Consider the following 23,117-nt stretch of genomic DNA (forward strand, 5'->3'; position numbering starts at 1 on the left):
TACTACTTTCACAAATTCTAGTTCATTCATTTGTATCTACATGCCAAAAGTAATTTTCATCTGTAAAGTACAAAGTAGATAAAAGTATCCCTTGATTAAATTTTAAATAATAAAACTATAAACAGAGGTGAAACAGAACTACTACAATATCAAAACACAATAGCCTCGGTCATAATGTGCCCACATTAATTTTTCTAAGATGTCAGTTAAGTGTTTTCAAAGTGATATATTTATCTTTTTGACTGATTTGCTAAACAGATTAAGCATTATTTTCTCTTCCAAACATGCAAGTGCTTTCTTTGAGCTAATTATTTTGCTAGTTTCCCTGGGATGCCAATAGGCAAATATATTGGGAAACATGTAAAATTAACACTAGGTAATGATTGCTGGCTGCTTTCAGACTCATTTAATCTTGACAAGGTCCTCACCTAGGAGGCAAGAGCTAGTATTGACCTCTCCATTTTGTGGAAGAGGAAAATGAGTCTCAGAGGGGTAAGATAACACATCCAAGATGACATATCTTGAGTGCAGGCCTGGCATTAAAGCCCAGGGAAGATGGCTCTGGGGTTCACCTTCTCGAACTCTGTGTTTGAGAATGTCTACCATAATATGCAATGTGCATGTGCCACCATGGGGCAAAACAAAGGTGCTATGGAGGTAAATGGCTGTCTACTTAGCCTAGTCTTTGGGAAGGGGGAGACATTCTTAAAAATGGCTTCCTGGAGGAGTGGCATCAATGTTTAAGAGGCTAGGGATGACTGAAATTAACCAGATTGATTGGGAGGGAATGGTGTGTGTGTTGGAGAGTAAAGGTGTGCAGTGCTTATGAGGTTATGGGCAGGAGCAAGTGCTTCAGTTGCCTCAGCACAGGACTTCAAGGGTTGTTTTACTTTTATCAGGTGCAAGTCTCTCCAGCACATTCTCAATGGTTTCACTCAATAGAAGCACTCTACAGCTATCTTGAAGCTAATACCAGGATTGCTTGACATTGATTTTCATGAAAACATCTTAAAATCTCAGTTTGTTATCTATACAATGAGATAGTAGCCTCACCACCTTAAAGAGCTGTAGCATCATCGAAAGAGCATGTGAGCCGATGAATGTTTGTGAGCATCTTGAGCATGTTGATATTCTAGAGAAATACTTACCAGAGTTCTATATCTCAACAATAAAGTAGTGGTGGATATTATAGATAATTGGGCTGGTCAGATTTGCATTACTTTAAAAAATGCCTGAGATCATCAACTTATAAAGAGAAAAGGTTTATTGTGGCTCACAGCTCGAGGTTCTAGTTTATATTCAGTTGACTCTGTGGTAAGGAAGCACATCATGGCAGGAGGACAGGGTGGAGCAAAAACACTCATCTCATGGCCAGAGAGCAAGAGAAGGGAGGAGTAAGGGGTCAGGATCCCAAAGCCTCCTTCAAGGGCATGCTCCCAGTGACCCAAAGACCTCCTACTAGGCTCTACCTCTTCAAGTTTCCATTACCTCCCAATAACAACTCCTTAGGGAACAAGCCTTTACCACACTGGCCTTTGGAGTACATTCAAGATCCAAACTACAGCAATAATTTTAAATGATCATATTCTGTATGTCAGTGTACTGATTTAAGACTGCTTTTTTGATAAAATGATTTGAAGCAGTAATGTAACTCCATAATGGAAAAAAGGAATATAAAATATCATCTATGCCAGTGAATATATCAAATAATGAAGCTTTAAAGGCCACAGTCGAACACTGGACTAGAGGAAATAAAATGTTCTGAAAACTGGGGGTAGGTTGTAGGAAGTAAAACTCACTCTTTCTAGCAGTTATATCATGGAAAACCACTGGTCTTCCAGTGAGAGCCTAAGCTCAGCCATAGCACATATTGGGTCCACTGCTGTATGCCATGCCTGAAATCTGCTCAGGTTCAGTTCATCCTTGAGAAATAAAGGTAATGACATATGTCTTAGCTTGCTCAAACTGTACAGAAAAAAACTAAATGAAAGCCATAAATGCTATGATGTATGAATATTATTGTCACCCTATAATACATACTATATTTTATTTAGATCTCATGGCAGAGTAATTGATTAAATATGATTTTAAAAGAACAGATATATTCAGATATGATTTCTGTTCCAGAATTTCAAATTTTATTTTTTTTTAGCATACGAGCAGTTCATTAGACCAAGCAGAATTTTTCCACATTTCCTCTCTGAATTAGAGATGGAGGATGATTCACAGCGGGTTTGAAAGATTTTTCACTTAATCTTGTGAACAAAGATACTGTCACTATTTTTAGAATGATGACTTGAAAACCCAGACTGATTTATTACCCAGATCGCATTCAGACAAATATGACAAAAAGTCAAGAAGAAACCACTTTTAGACTTCTACGGGAGTTATTTTAAACATATATTTCATTTGCATTTGAGATATAAATTTCACTATAGTTCCCTGTTAAAGCATGTCTCATTGAACACAGTGCTAGCAGCTGATTTAGTGGACTATTTACTAAGGGAAGTCAAGATGTAAATATCTCAATTCTTTCTCACAGGAAGTACATTAAGGCAATAATAATAGACAATATTTCTATTTATGGATGGCAATTATGTACTTGGCATATGTTAGCTCACATACATTTACAACAACCATACTAAGGAGAAGGCATTTTTTTTTCCTTCTCCTTTACAACAACAGCCCACGGATGGGTCAGAGGAAATGCCTGAGGTCAGAAAGCAGGTAAGCAGTTCAGGTGCATTCAAACATAGGATGTCTGAGGATAGTGCTGACACTCCTGCCTTCTGTGCTCACTCTTTTCAGTGGGCAGTCAGAGAAAATACGTTTTTTAGAAATGAGGTGGAGTGTTGAACAGTGATAATATCTAAAACCTCATAACCTCATACACAGAGCTTTATTTTTTTTTGAGTTTGGAAACTGTCTTAGAGTAGCTAGTAAACTTAAAGCTCAAATCGACTTCAAAAATATTGGTTGTACACATCAAGCTATGTAACTTTTGACATAACTGTGGAAGAGCAACTTTTTCTCCTGGGTTTTATGTTTTGTTTTGTTATTTGACTGTGATAACTTAGGGGACCTCTGTGGGGTCTTGTAATGAAATAGGAACCAGGAGGGGAGCTACTAATACAATTAACTTTGGGTTTCAGTTTCCAACTTAATCTTATCCTCAGGTATCAGGGAGTCTTTGCTAGGAATGCTTCTACTATCAAGCCGTCTGCATGCCCTAGAGTTGTGGTAAGTATGTCCACTGCAAAGCATGCCTCACATTTCTGGTTCTATCTCACATAGCTTGCTGTAGATGATTTCAAACCCAGGACCAAAGATGCTGTGTTTCCTCCCCACATTATTTCTGACAATTAGACTCAGGTTCAAATGGACATTTGGGACAGCCTTAGAATGGCAAAGAAATAGATCAGATTGCAAATATCTTAAAGGCTTTAGACGAGAGGGGGAACCAGCTTGCTACAGAGATCACAAAATCAATCTTATTTCCTTTAGTATGAGAACATTACTCTTTTGCCTTTATTTTTATTGGCTATTTTTTAAAATATAAATTTGTTTCTTTCCACACTTTGAATTCCATTGTCTGTTGGCTGCCATGATTCCTGAGGGAATGTTGGACATCATGTTAACTTTGCTCCTGTGAAGGTAATGTGTCTTTTTTCTCTAGATACTTTAAAGACAAACCTTCTGCCTTGGTTCAGCAGTGCAATGGTTTTCTTTGCATTCATTCTCTGTAGGTGACAGGCACTCTTGAGTGTGTAATTTCATGTTTTTCATCCACTTAGGTGAAATTCTAAGCCATTCTTTCCTTAGCTATTCCTTCTAACTCATTCTTCATGGCCTCTATTTTTAGGAATCTAATTACATTTGGATTTAATTTCTTTTTCTTTACCAATTACACATGTGGGCATTTTATATATGATCTCACATATTTATTGCATTCTTAATTTTTAGATTATTTCTATTTTTTCTTTATATTTGATATTTACTATTGATTGATTATATAGCTAAGTGGTTTTATTTTCTCCTTTACTTAATTAAGATGTAATCTGTATTTTGTATTCTTAATTAAAATTCTGAAATTTTCTTTCTAAGATATCCATTTGGTTCTTTTTTTCATCATGAATTCTGTTCTCTGGTGAAGTTAACCATATTTTCATTTATTCTTTTCCTCTGTTCTCTTAAAATTACATTAGTTACTTCCATTCTAAAATCCTTGTTGGACAACTCAAACATCTTAATCACCTTGGGTCTTTTGGTGTCCTCTATTGTTTTTCTTTGGGCTTTTGGTCATTTGTCAATGGCATGTATTTTGTATGGAAATTTCTAAGAAAAAAAAATACTTTTTTGTTCTTCAGAGAGGATTCATCATTTCCCTTTCTGGCCCATGCACTTGGAGCTAAGCATGTCCTACAGTCAGGTGCAGAGAAAGTACAAGGCGGAGCCACAGCTTTTTCTGGTCTATTCACACTTGCTCGGGAGATAACCCTCCCAGGTTCTCACAGAGCTTGGTGTGCTCACAATCCGTACTCCTGTGCACTCTCAGTGATGACCCTTGTCTTGCCAACACCGGTAGATTCTGCCTTCCAGAGGGTTTTGCTTGCCTCCTTCCTCTCCTCCTCACCGTTTCACAACCCAGAAAATGTCCGAAGTGGAGTACTGACTCTTCCTTCCCTCCTTTTCCTTTTTCTTTCTCCCTGAGATAATGCTGAAAGCCTCCAATGACTCAGTCTCACTGAGGCTACAACCCAAATCATAACAACTTGATTTCCAGATTCTTTACCCTGACACTTTAGTTCATGCTCCTTTTCCAGATGCTCAGCAAGTAGACTGAAAGAAGTTTTCAGGGGGGGCCCTCTCTGTGCAGTGTCTCCTTCTGCAGGATATTGTTCCTCAAGTCATAGTTGTGTCAGCACTTATCTGATATCTTTAGACAGATCTTAATGTTAATATATCAACTTTTCCCAGTGTATGTCTATGACTGGTTCCCTATAAACCAGTCAATAATGGCTGAACTAGAATTTCACCATTATATATCACAGATTCCTTTCTTATTTTTTTTTCTTTGCATTTTTTTTTTTTTTTTTTTTTTTGGTACCAGGGATTGAACCCAGGGATGCTTAACCATTGAGCAATATCCCCAGCCCTTTTTTATATTTTTAGAGTCAGAGTTGCTTAAGACCTCACTAAATTTTTGAGGCTGGCTTTGAACTTACTATCCTCCTGCCTCACTCTCCGGAGCTACTGAGATTACAAATGTGCACCACTATGCCCAGCACAGATTCCTTCTTTAAGTAAACTTTTCATTTGACACCCATATTAGATTTCCAAAAAAAGTGTGGACATAGTACAGTGAATTCCCATACACCCTACCCCCAGTTTCCCCTGTTATTAACACAAACATTGATATAGTCTATTTGTCATAATTAATGAACCAATATTAATACATTATTGTTAAAGTCTATATTTTATTCATATTGCCTCAGTTTCCCCCCTAATGTCCTTTTTGTGTTCCACGACCTTAATTAGGGTACTGTATTGGTCTTAGTAGTCATTTACCCTCAGGCTCCTATTGGTTGTAACATTGTCTCAGATTTTCCTTTTTCATGGTGACCTTGAAAGTTTTGTAGAATATTCCTTAATTGTGATTTGTTTGATATTTTCTTAGTAATAGTCAGAGGTTGTGTGTTTGGAGTCAGGGAAGACAGTAGAGGTAAAGTACCAATAAACATTCCATCATGTTAAGGACACATGCTGTCAGCGTAATCCAGCACTGGTGATGTTAACCCAGGATCACCTGGCTGAGATAATGTTTGTGACTTATCTTCACTGAATCATTCCCCCTCCTTTCTCTACTGCACTCTTTGCAAGGAAGTCACTGTGTGCAGTCCATTCTTAAATGGAGGTTATACACTATCTCCTTAAAGGCATACTATCTACATAAATTATTGGCAATTCTGCATGAGAGATTTGTCTATTTTTTCCCCTTATGTATGTAATCATTTATTCATATCTGTGGCTCATTAATATTTATTTTATACCTAGGGTTAATCCAATACTGCTATATATATTTGACTGGTTGTGTTTTTAATTTTGACAATTGGCATGTCTTTTAGCTGATCCTGTGTCTCCTTGATATACCTCTAGTCTTTTGTGTATGAAGTGAATGTTTTAGCATTATTTTCCAGCACTATAAGATGTTTCAGGCTCATTTTGCAAATTTCTTACTCCAGATCTATAGTCAGCCATTTCTCCAACAGGACCTGATTCCTTTCCTTGAGAATGGTATTAGAAACCAAGGTCTGGGTGTTTGTATTGCTCCTTGGGTAGCATTGCCTTTAGGATATCTCAGCTGACAATCATCCTTGGGGAATAGTTGAGGAAGACAGAAAAACTGTGAAGACTATCCAAAAATATCAGTAACCAAACCAACACACCACATTTAGTAGGAATATCATTCTTCATTGGTTATGATCCCATAGGAATGTGATTTTTATAATATCTTACAGTTATAGTCATTAACATTGGGGTAGCTTAGTGATTTTCAAACTTTGGCATCAGGAGATACCCCCAGAGGGCTCTGTGAAATATAGACCCCTGGTCTTCACCCACCCTGGGTGAGATTGAGATGTGGCCTCATGAACCAGGTGTTACCACTCAGTAGCTCCCAGCTTGCTAAACCCTGAGAAGCACTGGCCCAAAGCCTGTTTTCTCACTGTATGGACAAACCATCTACATAGGTTGATGGAAGGACTGAAACCTGCTCAATACTAGAGAATACAAGTAGAAAGACTGAGTCTGGAACAAAGAGAAAATCTCCCTTCTAAATGCAAGTGAAATGTTGTTCCTCAGAGTGTGCTACACTTCCCAGGTTATTGCAGTGGGTTAAATTTGTCCCCTAAAAGTGTTGGAGTCCTGTCCCCCAGGATGTGTAGATGTGACCTTATTTGGAAAGAGGATCTTTGTAGATGATCAAGATAGGATGAAGTCATTAGGGCAAGCTCTAATCCAATATGACTAATGTCCTTATAAAAAGGAGAAATTCAGGGATAGAGACAGACTGGGAGGGAAGACTGTGAAGTCACATAAAGAATAGCACTAGAAGTCAAGGAGAAAGGCCTGGAACAAGCCTTGAAAAGAATCAGAGCTGCTAACACCTTGATTCTAGACTTCCAACCTCCAGAATTGAGATACAAAACTGAGGTTTAAGACCCTCCATTTGTAACATTATTATTACAGCCCCAAGAAACCCATACAATTATTAGTTCTTGAACAGTCTTTATACATTTTAAGCAAACATATGCTTTGTATTTTATCAATGTTATTTAGAGTGATCTGAAGAATATTTTTGATACTTTTGTTATATCAACACAGAAAAGTAGAACCTGTCAAATGAAAGTCTGTTTAGGGTCATGTCCAAAGGACATCAAGCCTGGAGTGATGACAGTGGAAATGATGATTTAAGGCAGTTCACCTTAAGGTATCTGGTGTTGGTAAAGCACCTGGAGACTCATGATGCTGAAGTTTTTCAATTTTTCCTTTTAAAATAAATTCCCTAGCAGAATTATTTACATAGACTTAAAGATATGGAATAAAAATATCCTCTATCCTCTTTAAACTTCAAAATAATTGTGAAAATCAATGAGATAGTGCTGCCAATGCTTTAATCTTCTTGGAAGAAAGGGATTATGTGTGTTTGACCTTTTGACCAAGGGCAGATCAAAAATATTCAGAAAAAAAAGTAGTGCCTGTACTGAAAATGTAGAGATTTTGTTTTGTTGTCATTCATCAAACAATATAATAATTATTTACATAGCATTTATATTGTATTCTGTATTATAAGCAATATAGACATGACTTACATTATATGGGAGGATGTGCATAGTTGATATGCAAATACCATGCCATTTTATACAAAGGAGATGAGTGTCTGTGGATGTGGGCATCTGTGGAGATCCTGAAACCAATCCCCTGAGGATACCGAGGGACAACTCTGTGTGTTCTTGCCATCATCATTATTTTGAGTTAGGAGATTTAAAACAAGGAATAGCATTTGTCTACAAAAAGACCTTGATCTGGCAGATCTTCTAAAATGCCAACACCATGGGTGATCCTCCACCTGGTAAAAATGGCAGCCACATTTAGCAAGCAGTTGTGTTTTATGAATATTTATCAGTCTGTTAACACCTCAATTGATGCTGAATGTGACCAGAAAAGCATACAGAGAATAACACACCCAGCCACAGGCACAGCATGATCTCTTGTGTTTGCAGGCTCTGACTACCACTCTCCTCTCTCACTTTATCTTGACTCTGCAGCAGTGCTACATAGTTACATACAGGAAATTATCTCATCCACCCTTCTTGCACCTTCTTGCAGTCCTTCATCATCACTAGGGGTTTAAGTTTTCCCTCTGCAAAATGGGGTTTCGATAAATGAATAAATAAATGGTTATAATAAAATGTTCTATTTACTTTTAAAAGATTATGAAAAAGCTCACCAACAAGTCAAAGTTAGGTACTTATCATGCTGCTTTAGGGTAAGAAGAAGCTGAGTGCCTCCTTTTAAGATCTGTCAGGTCTGGACATGAGTCCCATTAACCTTAAATTTCAAACAGTGTGGGATGACCTGGGAATTCCCTTAGTAATAAGTGGATTATCAGGTCAGAACTTCCAACAGAAACAATATTTCTAAGACCACTCTGGGGATCTTAAAAAGATGATGTGAAGCTAAGAATGTTATTAGGAAACATTGAATAACATGAAATCCACCTGAGTTGAATTCATCTCCAGGGTATGAAGGTCAACTGTTGCTACCAGTAGATACAGTTTTGGAGATACAGGCAATTTTGGTTTTGGTTTTTATACTTGGAGACATGACCACATAAGAATGGGACTAACAAATAAGAGAATAACATAAAAAGAGTGCTACAGTTTGAATCTGGAATTTCCCTTAAAAGCTTATATGTTGAAGATTTGTTCCCTGGAGTGGTGCTGTTGGGAGATTGTGAAACCCTTGAGAGGTGAGCCTCAGTGCAAGGACTTTACTGAGGGCATGACATTGAAAGGGTAGTAGGACCCCAGACTCTTCTTCTCTTCAGATTCCCCAGACATGAGGAGAATGGTTTTACTCCGTCATGTGCTTCTGCCATTTTGTGTTGCCTCATGATTAGCCCAAAATTATGGGAACAATTGATTATAGACCAAAACCTCTAAAACCATTAGACAAAATAAATCTTTTCTCTTTATGAGTTGATTTTCACAAGTATTTGTTATAGTAATAGAAAACTGACAAGCACAAAAGTTATCCACATTTTTTTTTTTTTACTTCTTCTTTTTTTCCAGTAAATACATATTGTAGTACTAATGAATCCCTTTCTTGGTTCACATGGTCTGGATTCAGCCAACAACGAATAGTGATTCTCTTGTTAGATCTGTTATGTTAATGCTGTGATGGTACACTTATAATGGCTAATAATGCATAGAAGATTAATTAATGAACATATGAGTGGAAATTTTTTTTATCATCCCAAGGAGGTTTTCCTTTTTTTATGATTATAAGTATAACCATAAAATGATACTTTTTTTTGGTTATTTTACAAATTATTTGAATGTTCAGGGTTGTGAAATTTTTTGGTACTGGGGATTGAACCCAGGGGTACTTTACCACTGAGCCACATCCCTAGTCCTTTATACTTTTTAAAAATTTGAGACAATGTCTTGCTAAGTTTCTTAGGTCCTCACTAAGTTGCTGAGGCTGGCTTTGAACTTGTAATCCTCCTATCTCAGCCTCCTGAGTCACTGGGATTATAGGCATGGGGCACCACGGTTGTGAAACTTTTAAAGAGTATGGATGTAGATCCATTCTAATTTCTTTGTAAGTCACAGTAACACCTCACACATTACTTGATCAGAATTGATCACTTCAACTCTACTGCTCCTTCTGTTGGCTACTTCCCTGAGCTAGTGTTCCTTTGCAATCATTTTCAAAACCCCTGAGCCAATTGTTTTCTATTTCCTTTTGTTTAACATCCTTTTGCCAACAACACCAGGAAGAGAAGCTCAGCCTCCACTCTTGGCATTTAAGTACAGAATAATCCTCTATTTGGTAACACTCTTGCAACTTTACACCCCACTCCTCTGCTGGAACAGTCCATCCTCTCAGAGTGCTATTCGATTGTTAATGTAGGGGACTCATAACTGGGATCATAACTGGGAAGAGACTTCTTTAACACATTTCTTTTCATGTTGCCACCAGAGTTCACTTAAGTAAGTTATGATCTTTTTTTAACCTTGTCATTGTTTAATATTTAAACATAGATCCCATTTCTCAACTGCACCATCATGACACCCATAGGAAATCTTTTGTTTTTTTTCTTCAATTAGGTAGCTTCGTCAGGACCATTCTTGTTGTATGAATGGATCTCTGTTTTGCAACTGTACCAAGAATTTGTAGTGTCCTGTCAGCACATTTACAATTAATTATAAAATCTGACATCTTAATCTAGTTGTCAATGAAGAATATTATCAGAGGGTTTTAAAAGTGAACAAATTATGCATTGTACTAATAATATCTGTAGAGAAGTTGACTTTAACCTCAATCTGTATCTGACATCCTGCCTAAATACAATCATTTGCAAACTAGTGGGCCATAGGAATAAGTAAATACCAAAATTGAAAAGCAGACATAAACATAAAACAACAAAATTAAAACATATTAATATGCAAAGTATCTTTTCATCTAATTATATGCTTTATAATATGCACAAATGATCACTTAAAAATCAAATTGGTAGCTAATTATTATGCTCAATCTATTGAAAAAGAATTTCAAAATTCAAGATGAAATACACTAGAATAAAAGGAAGAAGCTAGAAACAAAAACTCAAAGCACATTTCACACCAGCTCCTTTTATTTGCAAATTCTCAATCATGTTTGTTCTTATCATGTATGTGGAAAGTTATAGAACTTCATTAGTATGATTGGTTTATACAAATATGGTATTGAATAATCCTAGTTTGGTTTATAAACAATGCAAACATAGTTCTGCTTCCAAAGTATCAATAAATCCTAATTATATCTCTCTCATCCCAATTAAAACACTTAAAATATTTTCACTTTTGAATTAGTTGTTTTGTCTCAAGTATCACTTGTGTATCATGGTGGCCCTAACATAATTAGTTGAAAACATACACATTAAAAGATTCCACATTAAGTTTCTGACTAGATATAGTCTTAGGCCTCAGGGGAAGAAAAGGTAAGGAAAACAAAAACAAAAAATAAAAAACAGAACTCTTTGAGAGCTGTACCTTTTTATTAATTCCTACCTGCAGAAGTTGTCACGATTTCTGTGGTATTTCTGAGGCCCATGAAGTCAAACTGATAAAGCCGCCATGATTTCTGATCAGCTGCCTCAACTGAATTTTTTCTCCATCTATAAATCATTTCTTCTTTGGGGTAGCCATCTAAAAACAGACAAAAATATTAGCACTTAGAGATGGAGATTTATAAATCACTAATGTCAAATTGTAGTTCTGCTCACTTTAAAAATTTTTTTCTTGTTAGTTATAGATAAGAGTAGAGTGTATTTTGACATATTATACATATATGGAGTATAACTGCCCATTCTTCTGGTTGTACATGATGTGGAGTTACATTAGTGGTATATTCATATATGTATATAGAAAAGTAATGCCCAATCTATTCTACTTTATTTCCTATTCCCATTTACCCTCTCTTCCCTTCAATCCCCTTTAATTCTGTTCACTTAACAGGACTAAGAATGTGAGGCTGTAATGGTTAATATGAATTGTTAACTTGATTGGATTAAGAGATACCGATGATTAAGAGGCTTCTGGTGTGTCAATGAGGGCTTTTCTAGGAATGATTGGAATATGGGATAGTGAACTGAAGTGGAGATGCTCCATAAGTGTGGGTAGCACTGCCCAGTAGGATGGTGGTTTGGATGGAATGAAAGTGGAAAGAACAAGGAAGTAGATGCAGATGCAAGTTCAGTTCTTCTTGAACGGGTTCTTGATTGCTGCTTCCATTGTCTGAGGATTTTGGACTCTGGCTTCTTCACTATTCCAAAGCAGACTCTGCCAGTAATTCTCCAGGTAGTTTCCAAAAGCCTTGGTCTCAGACTAGGGTAGCACTGTTGATCCTTCTTGTTCTGGGGCTTCTACCTCTTTGACTGGGCAGCTGCTGGTTCTTCCAGCTCTCCAGCTGCAGATGGCCATTGTGAACTATCCAGCTTCTGGTTGTGTGAGCCAATCTAATAAATTCCCTTTTTATAATCATATTTCCTATTAATTCTGTTCCTCTAGAGAACCCTGACTAATACAGAGGCCATGTTTGTTCTCCAGTTTTTTTCAGAGACATGGAAACTCAAAACCAAAGGGTAGTGCCACCTAACTCTGGGTAGATCTTCACAATCAATAAGGTGTTCTTCAGCCACAAGCCTGGCCATTGTCTGTATGGATGCAGTAAATGGGAGGTCATTGGTTTCATGTCTTTAACTTCGGAAAGCCAGTGGCTGTAATTGACCTTTCAAGAGTTAAGGTGCCAGTCAATGTGTCACTGGCTCCCAGACACCACAGATCTAACAGCATGGCCCACATTCATCACACCTTCCTCCCTTTCCCAGAATTTAGGTCATCCAGATCTCAGGAATGATATTTAATAAGGCAATCATTCACAGATACAAGACATCAACTGACTCCCAGCACTTGATATGGTTTGGATGTGCCCCCAACTCCTCAAGACACATGTTTATGTGCTGGAGGCTTGATCCAGTGTAACAGTACTTCAAGAGGTGGGGACTTGTGAGAGGTTATAGGGCATCATCCTCATGAATAGATTAATGTCTTCCTCAAGACTGGTTCAGTCTTGTGGGATTAGGTCAAGTGTCAAGAAGGGACTGGGTGAGCACAGGAGTGGGTTGTTATTAATTCTCTCATATCTGCTCCTTCCCCACACTCCCACTTCCTCTTTCCACTGTTTGTCACAGTATAAAGCAGCATGAGGACCTCACCAGGAGTTGAACAAACAGTGAGGCCACACTCTTGAACCACCAGAACTGTGTTAAATAAATCTATTTTCTTCCAAATTATCCAGCTTCAGATATGTTTCACAGCAACAGAAAACTAAGGCAGCACTAATATGATTAGTTTCTAGTTTTGATTAGCAAACTTGGACGTCTTCCAGAGACCAGTTCCTATATTGTCAGTTACCTCTGGAAGCAAGATCCTGGTGCTTCTGTTGCCTTAGGCCCAGAACTGGTGAACTTCCTAGGGCTGGGGCATCATGAGTGGTTACTCTGCCCCACTTCTGATGGTGGTGTTACTAGGGTTCCATGGCTCCCTAAATATGAGTTGGATGTTGGCTAAGTGCCTGCTTCTCTGACTACATTTCTACTTCTGGGTTCCCTGTTATGAATCATGCTTGAACAACACCATTCACTCTGTGCAAGAGGGCTGACTTGGTATGCTTGCATCTCTTAGAAGTTCTGTCCTATCACCAGGCCCTGCAGCTGGTTTTGCTCAATGCCTCACTCCAAGCAGCAGGCCTAGGTCCTAGTTGTTACCAAACACCCAACAGCATTGGTTGGTATTACTGGCCTTTTGCTGATCAACCTAGACACTGATGGCAGGACTCTGGAAGGAAGAAAGGTTTGCACCATTTGGTGAGTTATCCTGAATACAAAAAAGCATTGATGTATATACATAGTTAAGCAAAAATATTAATAAAATGGTTGAGCGTTGATGAGTGAACATTTGGATCAGTTCATAAAACTCTTAAAGACAAACCTTCTTGATTGTTTTCCCCTTTCTGCTGACATTGTTGGCTCCTTCATTCAAACAGTGAAATGGAGCACAGACATACCTCTGCTTTCTGACAATGTGTTAACCTTTAAAATTACTGCCGACATAGCAGGACACTGTCTCTATCCTAACTTGACAAGGTTGAGCTCAGGGCTCTCACACTCAGATTGAAACATCTCTACACAGTCATGAAACATTTTACTTGGCTATTAGCCATTGTCCTGACTTACTTAGATACTTAATAGGCTGATGTGATTAGAAAAGGAACTCTATGCTATAATTCTTTTTAATTTGTTCTTAAAAATAACTTTATTGAGCTGTAATTCACACATTAAATGTGCACAATTTGGTGGCTTTTAGTATACTCCCAAGTGGTACAACCACTATCATATTCTAAATTTAGAATAGTTTCATCCTTCCAAAATGAAACTCCAGACCCATTAGCAGTGACTGCCCATTCCCCCTCCCCACAACCACCTTGTAATTCACCTAGTCCTAGGCAACCATTAATATATGTTGTATGTGTAGACTTGCTCATTCTGCTTACTTCATATAAATGGAATCATAAACATGTAATCTTCTGTAACTGTTTTCTTTCACTTAGCTTAATGTGCTTAAGTTCACTCATATTGCAGCATACATCAGTGCTTCATTCTTATTTATCACCAAATATTCCATTGTATGTATATACCATATTTTGTTTATTCACTCATCAGTTGACAGATGTTTTGGTTGAGTTCACTTCATTATTATGAATAATGCTGTTATGAACATTTGTGTATTGGATTTTGTGTTGACATATGTGTTGTACTCTTGGGTATACATGTAGGAGTAGAATTGTTGAGTCAGTCTAACTCTGTTTAACACTTCGAGAAACTGCCAGACTGTTTTAAAAAATAACTCACCTTAAAATCCTCCCAGTGAAATATGAGGATTTCAGTTTCTTCACATCTTATCCAACACTTCATTAGTGTCTGTGGTTTTGATTGTAAAAATTGTAGTAGGTGTGAGGTGGATCTTACTGTTATTTCATTTTTCATTTCTCTAAGGACTGACAATATTGAGCATATTTCCATGGTTCTATTTGCCATATGTGTCTTCTTTGGTAAGGTGTCTGCTCATATCTTTGGCTCATTTAAAATTGGGTTGTTTTTATGTTGTTGAATTTTAAGAGTTCTTTATGTATTTTGACTATAAGTCCTTTATCAGATATATGTTTGTAAATATTTTCTTTCATTCTGTGCCTTATCTTTTTTTGTTTGTTTTTTGAAAGCAACTGGATATTTTTATTGTGGAGATATATATGTGTGTGTGTGTGCACATATATAGAATTTACCATTTTAACCATTTTTAGTGTGCCCTTCAGTAGCATGAATTATGTTCACATTGATGCACATTTATATGACTATCCATTTTTAGATTTCCTTTTCTTTTTAATTGACTTTATGTATTGGAGAATTTCTAGGTTCCCAGCAAGTCTAACAAAAGGTACAGAGATGACCTATATACCCCTTTCCCACTATCAACTTCCCTCATCAGAGTGGTTTCACTTGTTAGCAAATGATGAGACTATAGTGATGTATGGACTCAACCAGAGTCCATAGTTTACATTAGGGTTCACTCTTGTTGCCTATTCACCATTATAATATCGTGCATGGTAGTTTTACTGACCTACATGTCCTCTGTGTTCATTTATTCATCCTACTGTCCACCCTTTGCACCTGGAAACTACTGGTATTTTTACTGCCTACATAATTTTGCTCTTCTAGAGTATCATATAGTTGAAATCATTCAGTGTGAGGCTATTTCATGTTGGTTTATGAGCAATATGTGTTTAAGTTTCTTTCATATTTTTTCATGGCCTGAATGTCCATTTCTATTTAGTGTTGAATAATATTCCATTTTCTGGATATGCCATATTGTATTTATCCAGTCACATACTTAAGGACATCTTGATTTCTTTTAAATTTTGACAATTATGAATAAAGTTGCTGTAAATATACATGACAAGTTTTTGTGTGGATATGGCTGGTGTTTTGATACTCTCTTTTTCATATTTGAAGGTAAGTTTTGCTAAGAATAGAATTATAGGTCAACAGTAATTTTCTTTTAACACTTTTGAAGGTGTTATTTAATAGTCTTATGGTCTCCATAGTTTCTTTTGAGAAATCTCTTGTTAATTATATTTCGACTTACCTGTTTTCAGTTTTTTTCTCCTTGTCTTCAAAATCATTAACTTGATTATGATATATAAATCTCAATCTCTTTAAGTTCATTCAAGTTCCTTAAGCATCTTGGATTAATAGACTGTTTTTGTCAAATTTTTGGTCATCATTTCTTCAAATAATTTTGTCCCTGTTTCCCTGTTCTTCTCTGAGACTCCCATTATGTGGTTGTTGATAGGCTTACTATGTGCCACAGACAGGTATGTGAGTTTCTGTATATTTTGTCCCTTGACTTTACATTTTGTTGCTTTCACTGGGTAATCTTCATTGCCCAATCCTCAAGTTTTCTGATACTTCCTTCTGTCTTCTTAGATTGTTGTTGCACCCAGCTAGTGAGTTTTCTACTTTAGACATTGTATTTCTCAACTCCAGAATTTCTATTGGGTTCTTCTAAAAATTGTCTTTCTTTTCACTGATATCATTTATTTTGTGAGATATTTTGTCATACTTCCATTGAATTATTTAGACATGGTTTCTTTTAGTTATTTGAATGTATTTAAGCTAGCTGATTTAAACTTTTTTCTAATACATCCAACATCTTGGATTCATAAATGATAATGTCTATTGCAGGACTTTCCCCTATGTATGTGTCACATGTTTTCTGTTTCTTTTCAGGGTTTGTAGTTATTTTGTTGTGAACCAGACTTTGTAGGTAATATATTTTGATAACTTTGATATCATATTCCTTCCTGCACTACAGGTTTTGTTTATATTGTTTTTCTTCCTGCTGCTTATTTGCTAAGTGATTCTCATAGACTAATTTTGTAGATTTTGAACTCCAGTGTATGCCCACTGAATTTTTGGGTATTTATTTGTCATCGTTCTTGCTTTCATGTTATTATTCTTGTTTGGAAGCTTGGGCCCCTTTGGTTTACTCTTGGTTCATAATAATTAAGTGATCAACCAATAATCAGTCACAATAGTTCCTTAAATGTCTTGCCTTTGCCTTTTGACCTTTGACATTATCACTATCATCACATCACCTTCTTCATCACTATCACCATCATCTTCATCTTCATCACTATCATCATCATAATGACCACCATTAAAATCCTCACCATCAAAATCATCTTCATCATATGTTGTATATTTATCTGCAATTGCAGTTTAGGAACATTCCAAGGTGTCTCTAGACAGTGAGTCCCACAATAATCCTAACAGCATAGGTATTGATGTTCCCATTTTATAGATATGGAAGATGAGGTACAAAGACACTGAGTATGCATCTTAGAAAGAGCCGGAATAGAAATTTTTGTCTCTCCCTTCACCTGCTTGTCTCATTTGATCTTCTCATTGTCATGTTCCCAATATCCATGCTCCTCAACTTATAGTTGCCTTCAAACTATAAACAGTCTTCACAGAGCACATTGGTCACCAAATCCATTTTTCTCAAAAGCAGAGAAGGAATTGTTTTCCAAAGCGTTTATGGTCTTGATCTTTCTGGAAATGCAGATAATGGTAGTTCTTTCAAAAAGAACCTTACTAAGAATTGTCAGTGTTCTACAAAATAGTGTGTCAACCATATCTTCCCTGAAGACAAGGAATAAACACCTTTGTTCTTTGGAGGACGATTTATAAAACACTTCTTACTTCCAAGAAAGCTTCACAGCTAATGATGAGCCCCAGACCCAGGAAGAAAATGCCTTGGAGCAGAAGTAGATAAACCACAGAGCCAAGGAAGCTGAGACCATAGAACCCTCACTTGGAGGGGTCTTTCTAAAGCCCTGGAGGTGGCACTGCAAAGTTTTGGTCATAATTTTGAGTGATTAGAGAAGGATTTCCATCCTCATTTGCTTCCTCTTTCTTGGCATTTTGTTGTATTGTTGACATGCTGAACTTTAAAATTTTTGTATGAAAGTCATCATTCATGTTTATATTAATCTTATATTTATGTTTAAGTAACATTTCCTTAAAACATGCTCAGATAAATATTTCCAAATTTGATTGCAATTATTTTATTAATTAGTGAATTTTTCGAGACTTGATCTCACTGTGAAGCCCAGGCTTACCTTGAACTCCGGGCTCAAGCAATCCTCCCCACTCGGCCTTTCAAGTAGCTGGGACTACAGACACTGGACACCTTATTTTTGTGTTTATTTTATTAGTCATTCTGAGATTATTTTGAGCAATACCTTCCTTCTTAACTGTCCATTTTCTGTGATATGAACAAATACTACTTGTCAATTTTTTAAAGAAATAATGCCTGTGATTAGGAAAATAAAGTTTTCTTATCAACAAAGGTAATTCCTATTCTTCCCATCAGTTTGTCTGTCTGACCTTACATTGGGGTGCATTACTGAAGTTCACACCAAGGAGCATGCTCAAAGTGGAGGCACCTGCTCTTCAGCACTATCTGGCTCTGATGATGAGGAAGCCCATCTTCAGACCCTCTGTGTGAATTCCCTAAAACAAAGCATTTTTAAATATATTTTGATGCTAGAAATAATATTAAAAAATATCTAAGACAAAAAAGAGAAAGACTTTAACCCCTGCATATTGTCTCGTGTGTGTGTGTGTGTGTGTGTGTGTGTGTGTGTGTGTGTGTGGTGTGTGTGTGTGTGTGTGTGTGTGTGTGTGTGTGTGTTAACAAAAAGCTTGAGGCTGGGTACTTTATGAGGTTTAAACCTCATAAATAGCTCACAGTCCTGAAGGTTCAAGAACATGGTCCTGATGTTGGCTTCTGGTGAGGCCCTTACTATTTCAGACAAAGAGTATCACACTGTAGGAGCGCATGCAAGATCAGGGAGCAGTGACTGTAGATGATATTGCATGGTGAGAGAAGAAGTGAAAGACTAAGCCAAGAACCTGAACGTGCTCTATAAAACCCTCTCTCAAGGTTACCAATTCAGTCTTATGAGAACTTGAACTCATCCCCTCAAGAAAAGCAGTAAGCTCTCTTAAGAACCTAATTGCCTCTTAAAGGCATCAACTCCAACATTTCCATGTTGAGTACCAAGCTCTAGCCTGAGTTTTGATGGTGACAAGCCCTGCTCAAACCTTGAGCACCTACATTTGCATTTACTTAATGAGTGTCCCCGGTTTTCATTAAAATTAAGGTATATTATTTATAACCATTATTTGTTTAACACAATGACATAAACCTAATATCTAAATTATCATTTTGTGATTTAATAGTCTCTAAAGTATACCAGAAAATCCCAGTCCTAGTCATAATTGTACATTATTTTGGAAACCTAATAAAATTTATTTCTCACCTAACTTGTTTTAGCTGCCTATGGTGAAAACAGAGAAATCATTTCTTTTTTCTTAAATAATGAAATATAAAAAATTAGATATTAGAAAGAAGAAAAGTAACAACTGGCCAACTAGCTTTTTCTATTGAATATTTCATAGATTAAATAAAAATATCACTGATTCATGAGCCAGATATTTGCAGTTTCAGTGGCTGGCAAAAATCTGTCAGGAAGCTCAGTCTCCTTCTTTTAATACAATCAGATTCAACAAACAACACCATTTCGAGATAAGAAAGCATTTTCCCTTGTAAAACATTTCACTTTGCTGATTCTAATTCTCCAAGACAGGAGTATTTCTCTCCTTTTCCATAGTTTCAAATTTTCTTTCAAAACAATTTAGGTTTCACAGAAGAAAAATAGAAGGTTGCAAAGAGAGCTTATGAGAAAAAACGCCAGACTCGGGTGGCTCTTCAGGGAATTCGACTAAACCTTGAACAATCAGATGCTGTCAGTGCTACTTCACCAGTCTAGAGAGCAGTAATTGGAGGAAAACTATCTAATTGCATTTTTATATAGTGAGTATAACAATGATATACAGCCTGATAATCAAGGCACAAGAGAAGCAATCTCACTTGCAAATGTTGACACAAAACCTCACATGATAGCTAATAGAATCCATCAGCACATTATTTTAAATACATTACAGCCTAATTGGATTTGAGCAGGAATGAAAGAGAAGAAATTCATGAATAGTAACCTATTATACGTTCATTTCCATTGAAGGTAAAAGGCATTTGATAAAATGCAGTATACCTTTATGTTAAGAATACTCAACACCTAGAAATTAAAGGATGTTTCATAGGTATGTATGTAGGTAGATAGATACATGGATTTCCTAAAAACCAGTAATTTAATTAATAGGAGATCATTAGAGAACTTTCCTTTTTTAAAAATTTAAAACTAATTGATATTCAATACCTCTTTTTATATCATTATATTAGACATATTATTCAACAGACTCCCAGAAAAATAAATTAAAAAACTAGAGTCATACAATTAGAAAGAGATATGTATCCAGATGACAAAGAAAGAATGAATGGAATTAGAACAAATAATTTGTTATAAAATATCTTTCGTAAACTTAACAAAATAGCAAACTTTGTAAAGGAAGTCCACAATTAGTACAGGGCCAAAAATAGATTGAATAAATGGAGAAACGGTGATCTTGTATAGGAGACTCAACAACCTAAAAATGTTGATTCTTCCCAAGTAACAGTATAAATTCAACGTGGACCTGATTGGAAGACTTTTTTTTTCCCCCTGTTTCTGGACATATTGATTATAAATTTTATTTAGAAGAACAATCAAGCAAGAATAGCCAGGAGAAGTTCAATTGTGGGGGTAGCTTCTTTTATAAATATTATAAAGATTCTAACCTAAATACAAGTGTGCGTGAGTACATCTGTCCTGCTTTATTGCAATTCTATTGGACTTAGATCATGATGAAGGCAGCAAATTAACTTAGTAGGAGGAAGAGGAAGTTTATGATCAGTGAAAGCCATATGAGAAAAAGATAAATTTGGATCCATCTCCTATACCATATGTCAGAAAAATTTCAAATAGATCAGAGATATAAATAAGAGAGAGAGAGAGAGAGAAACAGAGAGAGAGGAGAAACAGACACTAAGATGCGGACATATGAATGAATTCCTTTGTAACACTGGACTTGAAAAAGATTTTTCTAATGATCGTTCCAAATCTAGAAGCAATTAAAAATATCTTTGTAAAACTGTCAGCATGAAAAGTGATTTTGAAAGTAACTCAGTAATAATAATTAAGTGACCCTACAAGGAAAATAAAACCGACAAATAATGAAGTAGGGAAATATACTTAATGGAGCACAGATTAATTACATTAATGAATAATATAATACAAGAAGAATAATATAAAAAAATCCAAAGGGAAAATGAATCACTAAAAACAATGAACAGATAGTTAACAGAGGAAGAAATAAAAACGGATTATAAGCTGGTAAAATAAAGACATTCAAATTCAGTCTTAACAAGAAAAAATGTGGAAGGTGCCTGGTGCCACCAAATTATACTGAAATTTGATAAGTAAAAGAAGGGAATTAAGTATTTTCCCCTCTTTCAAACATGGACTGAATTCCAGGCTAAATAAATACTGATGTGGGAAAGTTTCTTTGTTGGCAGTTCTGGGGATCTAGCTCATGGGTTTGCATAAGCGAGGCAAGCACTGTGGCACTGTCCTGCAAAGCCAGCCCTGAAGTCCCCCCACTATTTTTAGATAGACAAACTGCTAACAAATGAAGGAAGAAAGATGTCATTAAGACACACCCGCTTTGCACCATCTGTTGCATCTGGGAGCCCAGAGGCAAAGAGCTGCTATCCATGAATTGTCTGTCTTCCCCTTACTAATGCAGCACAACCATGTCTCTTCTCTCAGGAGGAAAGAGGAATCACATGGGACTGCCTAGCACGTGTTCTTTTTCAAGAGTGGAACCTGCAGCTACTAGGGCTCTAGAGTTAACCACCCATGTACAGGAAATAGGAGGGATAGAGGAATACCTTCCATGATACATGAGAGCGTAGATAACCACCGGGGGCATAGGAGACCCTAGGCACAGAGTCCTGGTTTCTGTCCAAATAAATAGAAGGAACTTTTTTTTTTTTGCAGTACTGGGGATTGAACTCAGGGCCTTGTGCTTGCGAGGCAAGCACTCTACCAGCTGAGCTATCACCCCAGCCCTGAAGGAACTGTACTGATAAAAAGAAACCAGAGAAATATCAACCAAATGCAATGTGTAGACCTCAATTTATGTGAATTCAAACAAGCCAATTGTAAAAAGGATAAATGGAGCTGGATGCTGGATGTGGTGGCACATGCCTGTAAATCCCAGAATCCCAGCAGCTTAGAAAATTGAGGTAGGAGGATTGTGAGTTCAAAGCCAGCCTCAGAAACTTAGGGAGGCCCTAAGCAACATAGTGAGACCCTGTCTGTAATTAAAATATAGAAAAGGGCCAAGGATGTGGCTCAGTGGTTAAGTGCCCCTGGGTTCAATTCCTGGTACCAAAAAAAAAAAAAAAAAAAAGACAAATTGTGCATGGGTTGAGTGCTTCTATGACACTGAAGAATCTATATTCATTTTGTGTGATAACAATATGAGATTTATGGAAGCTCATTTCCATTAGAGACATTTAATGAAATATATACAGGAGAATCCATAGAATAGCTAACATTTACCTTTAAAGTATGTTTTACAAACAAGAAGATATATGAAACTAAAACAGTAAAAACTGATGTTGAATAACTGGCACATTAGGTTTCATTACATTATTTAATCAATTGAAACTAAAGTCTATATTTAGTCAATTAAATAGCTGTTTTGAAGTTCAAAAGATTTATTAAAATAAAGCTTGATGTGTATGCCCAAAATAGCAGTACTAGCTGTCCTAGGCCCTGGATTCAAACTCTCTCATGTCCTTACATGCCATAAGAGTTTGATTAACTACTTAAAGCCCTTTGTAGATCTTAGACCCTTTTCTGTGAATTATGGAGAGTGAGGATAGGATTCTTATCTCTTATTAGTGCCACAGTACTGACGACTGCATGGAATTATATGTTGCAGATTGAATTTTGGGCTGCACTTCCTGACCCAATTCATATGTTGAAGTCCTAGTCTTCACTGGAAGTGGGGCCTTAAGGAAGTAATCAGGTTAAGAAGAGTATGGAACTCTCATGTCAGGATTAGTATCATAAAAATGAGAAGATTTCTCATTCCCAAAGAGATGATTTCTCCATCTCACTAGGACACAAAAGAAGGCAGCTCTTTTCAGACTAGGAAG

The 23,117-nt window shown here is 36.6% G+C and overlaps 1 protein-coding gene across 1 annotated transcript in view; it reads right to left on the minus strand.

The window, feature by feature from the left end:
• GABRG3 (gamma-aminobutyric acid type A receptor subunit gamma3) overlaps window positions 1-23,117 on the minus strand; it is a 707,345-nt gene that overhangs the window by 56,213 nt on the left and 628,015 nt on the right. Inside the window, exon 6 of the mRNA XM_079128443.1 lies at window positions 11,337-11,474. Within this exon, the coding sequence (XP_078984569.1) occupies window positions 11,337-11,474 (138 nt within the window). The remainder of the gene's footprint in view (window positions 1-11,336; window positions 11,475-23,117) is intronic.

Source organism: Sciurus vulgaris (assembly GCF_902686455.1).
Source record: "Sciurus vulgaris genome assembly, chromosome: 2".
In the NCBI taxonomy this organism is placed as follows: domain Eukaryota; kingdom Metazoa; phylum Chordata; class Mammalia; order Rodentia; family Sciuridae; genus Sciurus; species Sciurus vulgaris.